General features: G+C 39.1%; 1 protein-coding gene across 1 annotated transcript; it reads right to left on the reverse strand.

The window, feature by feature from the left end:
* Positions 1 to 521: 521 nt before the first annotated feature.
* FSHB (follicle stimulating hormone subunit beta) lies at positions 522 to 4,051 on the reverse strand. Its single transcript, XM_048307646.1, has 3 exons — positions 4,007 to 4,051; positions 3,400 to 3,559; positions 522 to 2,827 (listed from the first exon to the last, which is right to left on the reverse strand). The coding sequence occupies exons 2-3, from the start codon at positions 3,556 to 3,558 to the stop codon at positions 2,591 to 2,593; spliced, it is 396 nt and encodes a 131-aa protein (XP_048163603.1). The 5' UTR covers position 3,559; positions 4,007 to 4,051; the 3' UTR covers positions 522 to 2,590.
* Between the last annotated feature and the right edge of the window lie 8,934 nt (positions 4,052 to 12,985).

A 12,985-nucleotide genomic window follows, 5' to 3' on the forward strand; every position in this document is an offset into this window, starting at 1 on the left:
CGATTTCTTTGCAAAATGAAAATGTGTGGTGCATTTGTCTGATGGATGAAATGAGACCTGTATGATTTTTGTTTTCACATGCAATCTGATTCGTGACAGATGCGTACACAGCTCTGGACAGGTTCTATTGTCTATAATTTAAATAAAGTATTAATGATAATCTTTATTTTTATCCACAGTACTCTTATATTGCAACTATGCAATATTTCATTATCACATTACCAGATCAGGCTAAAATATTGTCTTATTTGATGTGATTTGGCCATATAATGCAAATACAGCTCAGGTGGACGTACTAGTTACATGGAAAAAAATTATGAGGGGGAAAAGAAACCATGCAATCTAAACCATAATAATGTGGGTGTGTGGACTCTTGGGTTTTTTAATTGGCTTATTAAGACTCATAACAGAAGTGCAATAAAATTATTTTTATTATTTGAAAATACATAAGACACAATACAGATCTATTTTGAAAACACATACTTTTTTTACTGCAAGCTATTTTTTTTTTGCAATTTTACTTCAAAATTCTCTCATTTAGAATGGAACAATTACTGATATTAAAAATATGCTTAGTTTTAACTGAAACTGACTCATGTTTAAAACTGAAATGAGTGAGACCCCATGTGATTTATCTATTACTTTACTACTTCTAAAGCTTCACTAGACCAAAGAAAATGTCCATGCATATAAATCTTATAAATAAAATCAAGAGAACGAATACCTTTTAGTAAAAAAAGCTAAAAACTAAATAAGGTAAAATATCTATTATCTGTTATAAGACAGATTCAGAGTAACAGGCAAATTCTCCTTAAATAAGCATGTCTGTAAGGGTCTCAAAAGCAGACATGCCAGAAAACTACTACTCCATTCCCCTGCATTGTGCTGAATTAGCTTTGTCTGTCATTCCTAACAGGTTCCATGTGGTCTTGAAGACCTGTAGTGGTCACTAATCCACAGAGCCCACACTCTTCCTTCCTTCCTTCCCTCCCTCGCTCCCTCCTTCTCCACTGCCCCCGACAGTTTATTTCAGTGCCTAGGTGTCTGTACCTTTCAGAAGATTTGCTAGTGACTACTCTGAATCTTTCATTGGTTGTTCTGTTCTCTTTGGACATGGAGAACTGACGGTTCTTAGTTCTGTGTAACAGTCCTCAAGCATGTAGAATGTTCTGCTAATATTTCCCCTAAGTGTTCCTGCCCCTAAGTAAAACAACCACATTTATTTAAATCTTTTTCTCCTAAGATGTTTTTTAGGCCTCTCGCCATTCTTATTATTCTTCTGTCAGTTTCCTCCAGTTTTTCAACGTGCTGAAGTTCTGTGTTCAAAGCTAGAAATAACCACTCAGCCAAGGCCCTACCATGTAGAACAGAGTGGTGGATGTAGGTTGTGTCTTGCAGGCTCTGCTCCTTGCATTCCCACTTTTCTGCAGCGCTGGGATGCTGTTGACTCTCACTTTGCTTGTCTAACCACCAAGCCTGCAGTGCCAAACTGCTGCTGAATCCGTTGTTTCCATTCCATGGCTGTGCAGGTGATTTTTCTGATGAAGAACGTTCTGTTTTCATTTTCCCCATAGGATTTCCTTCTGTAGGCTTCATATAATTTTCTCAATAATGTGAGGTAATTTCCCATTCTGATTCAGTCAGTTCTCCAGCTTACTTCCAGACCACCCCAACTTCATACTGGTATTTGCAGAATTAGGCTGCTGCAGAGTTCTGTGAACTTCCATTTCTGAAGGGACTCCTGTGAATGGCTTTCAAGGCACATTATCACACCATGTTTGCAGTACTGGGGTCAGGTGCCTCTAGATTCATCCCTAAATAACTTTTGAGACTCCTATGTTAAATGATGCTAAACATTTATCTTTTCTACATTCTGCACTCAGGTGAAACCAGAGCTGATGATTTTTTCAAGTAAACCAGGTACAAACTAGAGTTCATGTTACTTGTGTTACTGTGACAATGAGGCTGAACTAACAAGCCTTACTGAGAAAGTACAAGAATTCAGGTGACATTCAACATTTGAACATAGATTTTGGCTCTTAAATATACATGCTGTTATTATTTGCAGAGCATAACGACTATAGGAAAGATTTTGCAAAGAAAAATCAGTCAGGATCTCAGCTGAGTGAGGTTTACAATCCAGCTAATAGAACCACAACCAGCAGCAAGGCCTTTTTAAAATAAATGTGTTCCTAGGAGAGATGAAAAGCAGGAGATAATAAAGACTTGAAACTTGGGAACTTTTGGAAAGCACAGAAACGCATAGCATAATCTATGTGAACCAGGCAGTGGAAATACAGGAATATAAATAACAAAGTTGTGATAAAGAGGAGGAGGGGGAAAGGGCAGAAGAAATTGGCAGAAGAAGCATTTTACAGACCTATGAAAATGACTTTAAGGCAACTGATAGGTGAAGTAAGAAAGGCCTGAAGAGCAGTTTAGTCCGTAGCTCTTCATTTTGGCCTTAAAAATCTTTGTTTCAGTCTTGGCAGTTTCTAAATAGCGTAGCCTGTTATCTTCCATTTAAGCCTGAACAGTACCTTTACTTAGCAGGGAACATGTAAAGCCAAACTGCTCTCTCCAGTACCCTTCACTGGTTACTTCCATTCTGACTGAAGGAACAGTAGGATGGCCCCAGTCCCCTCACAGTGCAGTCAGTGGTGTCAGTGTCACAGGTGTCACAGTGACATTCTGTAGCTACTGGGTATGAATAAAAAGATTCAGGATGATCACCACAGCCAGGGATCTTCACTGTTTCATACACGACCTCCTTGAAGGTACAGGTTTGCTGAACAAATGACACTGGTGGGTATTTATATACTGGGTCCTGAAATTACAAGAAGGAAATAACTGTTTTGAAATTTGTTATGGGGTAGATTTCAAAATTTTTATAAAATGGGAAAATCCCATTGAGATCAAAAGCATTTGGGTCTGACTCTTCTAATTTCACTTAAATTTGCCCTTTCAGGAGGACTGCTATGGCAAATTTGTGTCATATCATCCATCACCAGACAATCTTTCAGGTCAATTGCTAGATTCTTCAAATTATTTGAAGGAGTAGAGGAGTCTACATAGTAATGGCTGCTTTATTGTATCTGCTTGCAACCACAAACTGAGCACGAAGCAGAGATCCAGACTGTAATACTTCTAACTCTAGTTATACAATATAAACGTAATATATGCAGCCAGTTAATTCACTGAATTTTACTACGATATTTCACCCTCCTGTCTGTGCTTCAGATTGGCTGTGCATCTACTCTTGTGTCAGACAGCACAGCAGCTATTCAGCCTGTTCTTTCACAAGGCTCATCAGTCTATGTGTTTGCTATGGACTGCAGGAATGCGTTACTCATACATCACTTGAAATATTTAATTCTGGTGCCTGAGATTAAGTCTCACCCTTGTGAAGCAGTATCCTGAGCACCACGTGGCATTCACCGTAATGCAGAATTCACATTCTTCTCTTTCCACTGCTATGGTAATATTGGTGAGCTGACAGCTGTTGCAGCAAATTGCTTTCCAGCAAAGTAACAGCACGTAACAATTAACGGTCTTCATCCTGTCTATAAAGCAAAAAATATATCTCTACTGGAGAAGCATGCATAGTTATTTTCAATGGGAAATAGTTAGAGAAACAGGGAGAAATTGAGTCTCCGCAATATCCTCAAGTGGTTCTGCAACAGCAAGCCTTCAGAATCATCAGAGAGATCAGAGACAAGATCTTCCTTATGTTTGCTGTTAAAGGACTTTGATTTTCCCAAGCAACTGAAATGGCACGTCAGCAATCTTTGCAGAATACTAATAATAGCAGAATACCATACCACTTTCAATGAAATATTTTTATCTAATTTCTGCAGAGAGAATATATCCTGTCTGTAAGGACAAAGAAAAAGAAGCAAGAGCGAGAAAGAGCAAAGGATGATGTATTTTTCAGAAGCAATTAATTACTTGAAGTGTTTGCAAATTGAAAGAAAGATTTCTACATCAGGATCTGATGAAAACTTACCTGTATTCCACTTGCCTTCCTAGAAGTAATAGCTGTAGTGCGAAGAAAGCCTTATGCTTTCCTTTTATACTGAATTGTGTGTAATTTATACCTTCAGGATTTGCAGTGTATTAGTGCAGTAGGCGTTAGTTTGGGACTTGGTGAAAGCGGATTAATGTTCAGCCAGACAGTGAGATTAAGCCTTGTTGAGAGGAAAAAAGAAAAGCCAAACACACTGGGGAAGAGATGGTGAAGGTTACTGTCACAGTGTCTCTCTACACGTGTCACTGGATTTGATTCAGTGGCATTTAGAAATAGCTGAGCCATTTCACAGTTTGAAAAAAGGTTGAGAAGCCTATTTTTGGAACAGTTCAGGTGTTTTAACTGCTCTGTGTCAGCCCTCAAAGTGATAGGCTTGGGGTACAAAGCTGGTCCTCTGGCAGTGGAGGACCCTTCAGAGTAGAGACACTGCTGTAGTGTTTCTTAGCTAATGACCATGTTCTTGGCTTTTTCAGGTTATCAATTTTGATTGGTTTTCTCTTGAGTTAGGTCTTACCCAGTGAGCTGCATATGTATTTATTTATTGATCCAATAAAGCTAGTAATGTGAATTTTGTTAAACCATGAAGAACTGCTCTTTTCTTGGCCATTCTTTTCTAGCCCAGGATAGGCAGGCATGGTTCCTGTCTGTCTCATGGTCACATTTTTTAACTTATGTGAGGAATGTTTGTATTGTGGAAAGGGACTATTAGGATGTCATAACAAGGGTCCAGATCTGTGTTTTTATGTCAGTGATCTCAGATGAAGTATTTTCATGTTGCAGGGAAAATGCTGATGTTTTTAACTGACAACCATGCAAACTCAACTTGAATGTATTCCCGTGTTTTCCATGGTAATAGAAGAGCCTATGGATAGTGTTCCGCTGCTCACTGTCCTTCTCCTGCATTCACAAGTTAGGGATGTGTGCCTCTTCACCAGAATAATGACAGAGAAAGAACTCTGTTGAGCCTCACATACCAGTTCTGGGGGAAATGACTCACAGTAGCACTGTATTTACTATTATCTGCCCAGAACAGCCAGTCTTGCTTTGTTATGACTGTTCTATTATGGTCAGTCTGACTTTTACAGAAATCCATCTGTGGAAGAAAACTAGACAAGGACATAGAGCTAAAAGCATTTTACCATGAAAAGAAATTCTCACTGGCCTATTAGTTTCCTGCAGACGGGATACTTTTCAAAGTGGCTTTTACAAATGAGCTCTTTAAGTGTGCCATACCTTTCTGTGGTCCTGCAGACTGGCCATCTGTTCCAGTTTCTGTGCAGTCTGCAGTACCTTCGTTTGTTAATAAATTTTGCATTGCACCAAGGTTAGAAAGTGAGCTGCAAATTTTCCCTGGACATCTCCTGTAATAAAAACTTTGTTTGTATGAGAAAACAGTTCAGTTAATTGTATAAAGAAGTCAAAAAATTAGACATCTTCCACTGAACTAATACAAACTCTGTGACTGTTTGATAATGGTCTTTTGTGTCATTTAGTGTCAACACAGTCTGTCTTCTCAGAGGAGGTTCTCAGTTGCTGTAAATCTCTAATTTCAGAGATGCCAGACAAAAGCTGATTACAATTTGTTATATCCCTACTGAGTGGATCTGATCTTTTCTAAGTACTAATTTATGCAAATTAAATAAAATTAAATAGGCTTCATTTGCAGAGAACAATACAGAAAATATCTAATCTCTCAGTGGCAATGATCTGTTTCATGGTTTGAAGAAGACATACACATTCACTAAAAACACAGTTTCACAAGTGGACAGAGCAAGTTTAGCCTCTGCTATGCTGTTTCATCCCTCCCCTAGTTCCAGTTCCTTGCTCTGGCCCAGTCAGCCTCCTCACTTGTGGAACCACAAATTAGGGAAATCATTCTATTGAAAGGAAAAGCTGTCTTTCACAGCATTGTTGTTAATCCATATCATTTGTTTCGCAATGAGACCAACAGGTGTAGCAGTGTAAGTGATGGCATTGATTGGAGAGTGTGAATGAGGAGTGAGATTAGCAGAAAATGGTTTACACAGTGTTGATACAGGGGGCTTAGAATTTTAAGCATTAACTACTGATCATGGTATTGCTAGTATTGCTGAATTTTGTAGCTGCTTGCTAAACAATGCATGTTGCTTGCTTAACATTTATTGCACTTGGCAAGCAAAAGAGAGGTGCAGACCATTGATAAGAGGAAGAAACCGTGACCAAAGATCCTGCTCTCGGACCTTGAAACCAGCCCGAACCAGCTCTGAAGTTTGGACTTGGGCCAGGAACACAAGGAGTCTGTGCAAGAAGGCGAGGTAAAAAGTTCAACCCGAGGAAGACTACTTACTTCATCTGAGGAAAACCTTTACTTTATCCCAGAGACCCTGGCCCGCAACCACCAGGGACCACTGCATAAGTGCACTGATATGTTAATAGCTTTAGAGCTAATAATACAAAGCAGGGATAGGCAATGAATATGTACAGGCGTATTGTGTAATCTGACGCGTATGTAGCTTGTAACTGGATAAATACTAAGCCAAGAGCCACTGAAGGTGCCTGTGTTTTTGGAGGAGAGATTCCCCCATGTGCCTCAGCTGATTAAAACATACCTACTTTGCAACTTTCAAGTTGTAGAGTTTTTCCACATATCAGTGTTCTCCTGAAGAGTTCATGAAGCCACATTGTAAACACAATACAAAGACTTTAACAGCAGGATTTGTCCTGTGCTGATTTCAAGGGCCTTAAGGGAGCACTTAATGGTCAAGACCTCTGTACTCCTACTGGAGTGAGTGCAGGAATCTGGCAAATGCTGTCATGGAAGATCTTCAACATGAGCCAGGAGCTGGTTCATCAGAGTATAGGTAGTGCTGTAGTTGAGGACTCACCAACTTTTGTGTAAATCAAAGTGGGCATCAGATTCCCATGGCTGTGTTAATGCCTTAGTGGCTTCTTGGGGAAGTAAAAGGCTTCCTGTATTGCTATTTTTTTTGGTCTTCTGTGGTTCTTTCCCTTGGACTGTTTACTGTTGTAACCTATCAAGCCATCGTCACCACCACTGTCACAAGGGAGCATTTGCTTTGCTTTTTTAATCACTTCAGATAGAAGTGCTGTGACACATTCTGCTCTTATTTCCCTTCTAGCAGTAAATGTGCTTTTTCTTCTGCTTGTGCTCTGGCGGTTCATTTATTTGTTTATTTTGGGGGTTTTATGTATACGTATATGTAGGTGGGGTATTGCTTTTTGGTTTTGTTTGGGGGTTTTCTTCTTGCAAAAGCGTCTAAAACAGAACTGAAAGCTTTTATGTTCCTTACATGTTCTAAACAAATGGAATTTCTTCAAGTGGGCTGGTGCTAAGACTAAGGATTCTGTTACTACAAGTTTTAAGTCTGTCTTGCTTAAAAGAAGGTAGTTTAGATATCTAAGAAGACTTCAGCATCTGTCAAGGTGCTATTAGAAAACTTGGTTATGTGTGTGCAACACATCCACCATGAGTAGTAGATCTGACTGTGTCCTGATAGAAGATGTATTGAACCTTCTAGTGGGAAAGAACATGTCTGGTATAAAATACCTGCAACTATTCCAGCTGCAGCCAGGCTTTGGCTTCTAATGTATTCTTAAATACTTATGTATTCTTAAATACTTATGTGTTCTTAAACTTAAAGATGTCAAGGGAGATGGTTTTAAGTTTCTTATGTTCATAGTTGTGGTTACATGTTTTAGATCTTGAGAAATAGATATGTTACTGAGGATAATAGCTTCTGCATATGACAGCTGTTTTGCATGGAAAGTATGTCTCAAGGCATGTCAAAGGTGCTTAGACCTATGGCTTAATTTACTTTCTATGTGGTTCCACCACATGAAGAGTTGGAGCTGTGCATTCAGTGCCATCATGCTGAGTATGTGCCTGCGCCGAGTTTCTTTGGACACTGCCTGTCTTGACCGAGTACTCTTCCTTTCCCCTTTCTCTGCTTGTCCAAATGTTTTTCTGCACAGCTCCAAATTTAACCTGAGGTATATTGCTGCTCCCCAGTGATTGAATAAATTGACATCCTTGAAGTACATAGCTTGCAATTTGCTTCTGAGTCTGTGCTTAAGTCTGTGCTCCCTGTGTGGGGTTGGTATTTCACAGCACAGCAGCACAGGCCTGTGCTAAGTAAATTGTCTGGAGTTTTGTTTTTCCCTTTTGTTGCTGTTGTTTTTGTTGCTTGCTACTGGTGGGAGATGACTTTTACCATTGCATTACCTCTCTCTATGCCATTGGGGTTTACTGTGATTCTTATTAAAATCAGTGGGGAGACTGTCACTGGCTTTAGTGATACCTGCGTTGAGTGGTTGGTCACTGTTGGTCAATATAATTTTTACTGATGCTGTTTTAAGTTGCCAGCACTAATGAAGCAGAACTGGGAAGTAGGGTGGGCCTGCTGAGCACATAGATAGTTGAAGCTAATTAGTGTCAGCTAAAGACTTAATCATTAATGAAGAATTTGTATATGTACTCATACAAAAGCAGAATCCTCTGGAGAGTAGAGAAAATGCCAGAATGGATTGAATGTGTTTTTAGTAACAGAGGATTTTAGAAATCTCTGGAGATACAAGTTTCCACTACTTGGAGCTAAGGTTATATATCCCATATTTTCAAATACCTACACAAGCTGTTAGTCTTTCTAAGCCTTGTGGAAATCCTACTTGCAGTCAACAGCAGCAGAATCTAAAGATTCTGAAAAGCGTTCAATAAGCACAGAGCAGTGCAAGCAACAATACAGATGCTTATGCTGTCATTCAGTCATCTTGTAGTTTTTGTCTCACATGACATGAATTCATTCATGGCTGATTCTTATGCCACATTTCTAAATGTATAAACTGGCTGCATTTTCTTATGCTTTTTAGTGATGGCATTCTTATAACCTTTATCTGTTTTCTCTTGCAAAACCACAGTGTGATCTTGGCTCCTTATAGAAGATCATTTGGTAACTCCATTGGTATCTGTTAGGAAACGTGTTAAGAGTTTGCTCAAGAGTGAACCAAAGACAGAAATTATATGTCTGCTAAAAATGCTCTCTTCCTATTTCTTTCTTTGTCATTCTTTCATTTTTACTTATCACATAGTGTCTGAATATTTTAATTTTCCAATGAAAAATTATTACTGTATCCCGCAGCCATAGGGAGGAGAGGAGAGAGATCCTGCAGGCAGGAATTGTGCAGCAAGACTGACTTTTTAAATTATTTTACAAACTCTTTTATGGACTTTTTTCTTCATAGTATAATTGGTCAAAGGATCAACCACCCCTTGGGGTGATTGGCTAAAATCCTAAAACATCCATTGTCAAAATATTTTTCTACTGTACCATAAACATAGTTCTACAAGGTCGCAGGTGTTCATAGTTTACAGAACTCTGAAAAATATCTTTGTGAGAGAGAAAAGTATCCCATGGGCTTAGAAAGATGCAGGAAAATTTCTTGCTAACAGCATTTTTGTATCCACAAAAAATAATTTTTTTCCTAGGAGTAGCTTTGTATATGAGTAAGTAGAAGTTTTGATTGTGTGACTGCCCTGGAGTACCACTGTTTTATTTTAAGCTTTCGGAGTACTATAATGTTTTTCAACAAGAAAGCATCTTAATGGATTCCAAGTCGGTTAGTCATATTCGAAAAGAAGTGACAAAGCAAGGGAAAGACCTGATGGACAATATATGAAGTTATACAATATATGATCAGCTAGGGTCTCCTTTTTGTTATGTGAGCAGTTCTTGGGTCTGTATGGAGTTGTCATTGTGCTGTTGAGAATACCAGAAAGATCATCAAAAAGAAAAACAAACAAACATATCTAATTATTCACTTGAAAAATCAAATCCCGTTTGAGTGTGAGTTTTGGTACTGCATATGCTTCCTAAAAGTAAGGGCTTGAGAGAAAGCTGAGATTCTTATTTTCATTGATAGAATTTGCTGAGTGGAACACCTAACAATTGCTGAGCTAGGAGGCCTTCTGGTTTTCTTTCTTGTCACTGTTTACCACAAATGTCCACAGTTGCTATCAATAACAACATATTTTTTAAAACTTTTGTGTTAATAATACTTCAAGACCCAAATATTATAGAATGACTGGAGTCCAAAGGACAAAAGCTGCCATTAGTAGTTTGTGTAAGGAATGTTTGCATTTGTTTTCAGCTATTATCAGTTGTTTCACTGATCTGCCATGTTAATATTTTGTTAAAGCTAGAAATAAAAAGGAAAAGACAATGGTTCAGACACTTTAATATTTCATCACTATTTGTGTTATGTTCTGTAACTATGTTAAGAATCTGGGCAAGCATTTGTCTAGGATGCATTTTAGGAAGGGCTTCAGGAAAAATGTGCATTTCTTCTAAAACAGTAAATTTGGCAGGACTGAGCCTTACTCATACATAAAAAAACCAGCAGCTGCTAATTGTTTTCAAACTACAGCTATGATATGCAACATACGGCTTGTCTGAATCATGCTGACAGTCTGCATTGATAACACAATAAAGTTGATGCAGAACGATTCGGCAGACTTGGAGAACGGATGAAAACCCCATCTTATTTGGGTTGCTAAATAAAGTCCTTGGCTGAAGATGTCTGACCCACATTGTTTTCGCAAGTGCAGTAATTTTAGGTCAAATTGCTTAAGAAAAATAGGTTGGAAAGAATGCATACAGCCATAGCCACCTTTGGCTGCAATTTTAACATTTTCTCTTATGAGAAACTTTATGACCAACTTTAGCTAAAATATTAAATGCTTTTAGGGATTCTGAACATTTTCTTCTAAATTCTTTTTTTCTCAGGACTCATATATACCCCTTATTCTAGGGTATGGAGCCATTTTTGAGCAGATTATGGGGTGATGGAGTTGCCCTGTGAGCTGCAGGAGTTTGATTGTGGTCAGATTTCCAATTCGCAAAGAAATGTCATGACACAGCAGCAGGAATAAGTACCACTGAGTTTTAATGAAGAAACAGATCTGAAACTAAAAAAATACCTTCAAGGTATCAGCCCAGTATATAGCCCAATATGAGAACCAAATCTGATTATTTAGGTTGTATTAGCAGAATGATGGAATAAGAAAACAAATGTTGTCTTTGGCTGAATTCCTGATGCATGTGTATTTTTAAAAACAATTATAAAAATTAAACCAGAGGCCTTATTCTTAAACTAGAATATGATAGAAGTCACAAGATCAGTTTCATTTAAGTCACAGTATTGAGAACCTTTTTCTTTCTGAGGGCAGAACATATTTTGGGGAGCGATGCACATATTTGTTCAGGCAAACATATGTTTAGAAAGCTTATTTGGAAGTGTGTTTTTTGAGGTATTTTATTAGAGGGTTCTGGATTTGAAGTTCTTTCCTTGGTGGTCATTGAAGGCTGAGTAGAGAAGTGCACAGAGCAGTTTGTGCCATGTCATAATACCATTTCATGCCCTCTCCAATCTACAGGGAAAAGCTAGAAATGTTCTTCCTGATAGGAAGCAGGAGGGTGAAACAGCATTATAGTCAAAGGGATGTGAATGATAGTGACCAGAGGCACTTATGGGCATAAAAAAGCATCTGGGAGGGTCTACTGGAATTCCAAGCTGTGTGACTGAGAGCCTGCACTGTGCAGAGCTGTGGTGGGAGGTATGGGCTGCTCAGCTTGCCAGAGAGATACTCCTGTGTCTGCCATGATGTCAGCAGATGGAAAGCTTCCTCATTGCAGAAGAGGACAGCTATTTGATGGCTGGAACCCTGAGCCAGAGTCTTGGCCAGATTGACATCAGAAAATACTCATCATCGTTCTCTTTAGGATCCAGGAGTCCTTCTTATCTTGCCAAGGACCCTAGAAATTCATTTTTTCTCTCTCATTAGGAGCTTGGGACCCTGTCATCCCAGGCAGTGAAGCCTGCCTTGGGAGGCAGCTCCAAGTGGGAATAGGGGAGTGTGGGATGCCAGGCAGGGCACTGGGGTAGGCAGAGGAATTGAACAGTGCTGTGGGAGGAAAAACAGGCATCATTGCAGGGCAAGCCCAATGAGCCAGCCTGTGAAATGTGTGTTCCTAACTGTGATTAAAATTACCTTGAAATTTGATACTTGGCACTGATCACCTTTTTAAATATTGATTTATGTTTTGTCTGTTTCAGCACAGCATTAAACAGCTGTTTGAAATGGATCAGTCTAAACACTGGGTGCTCAGCTTTAGAGGAATAGAAAAGTCACTTAGCAGAGATCTATTCGTAATCTCTCTGGTACTGCCTGAAAAAGAACCAGTCCTACTCAATTGCTTTATTAATTATATAGCCGAGCAAGATCAGAACTGCAGATAATTAAACAGGTTTTATGGCTTGCTGTGGTGCCATCTCGTGGTTCTTGAGGAAAGTTTGCTGAAAGTTCCTTCATGGCTAAAGCAGATTTTACAGCATTGCGGCAAGCAAAGCTAAAATTTGGAACTGAAGCAGCACTTTAACCTCCTGGTTATTGGCCAGATTCCTGCTGTGCTCAGTCCTTCCTCACTCTAGTAAAGCCTTTGGGCAAAAATAGGTTTCAGATCTCTCACTGCAAGAGTGGTGATAATAGAGCAGTCTTGAAATGCAATGATAATTAATTACATCAGACCACTTTGCTTGTCCCTGTATATGAGAGGTATGGAGAGCTGTGCTCAAGAAGACAGGCCTTTCTTTTTTCCAAGCCCTGAAACATTAAGCATAATTGTTCCTGCAGGTGTCTTAAACATAGAATTGCTCTGAAAGTGCATAGGGAGAGTGCAGTCCTTTTGCTTCTGATGTGTCTTGTTTGGGATAAGAACAGAAAATTTACAGAAAATATCTATAGCAGTCTTCTCCATCTCATTTCCACCTGCTCATTACAGAGCTTGTACACTGAGGGGCATTCCTCCTAACTGTGAGCGGCCTTTCTATGTCCTCTCTCATCGTTCTCCCAGCCTTGAAAAAGAATGATGTTTGCTCTGACTTGTCCTCCTTGTATTCCAATGT

The sequence above is a fragment of the Corvus hawaiiensis genome, chromosome 6, assembly GCF_020740725.1.
Source record: "Corvus hawaiiensis isolate bCorHaw1 chromosome 6, bCorHaw1.pri.cur, whole genome shotgun sequence".
In the NCBI taxonomy this organism is placed as follows: domain Eukaryota; kingdom Metazoa; phylum Chordata; class Aves; order Passeriformes; family Corvidae; genus Corvus; species Corvus hawaiiensis.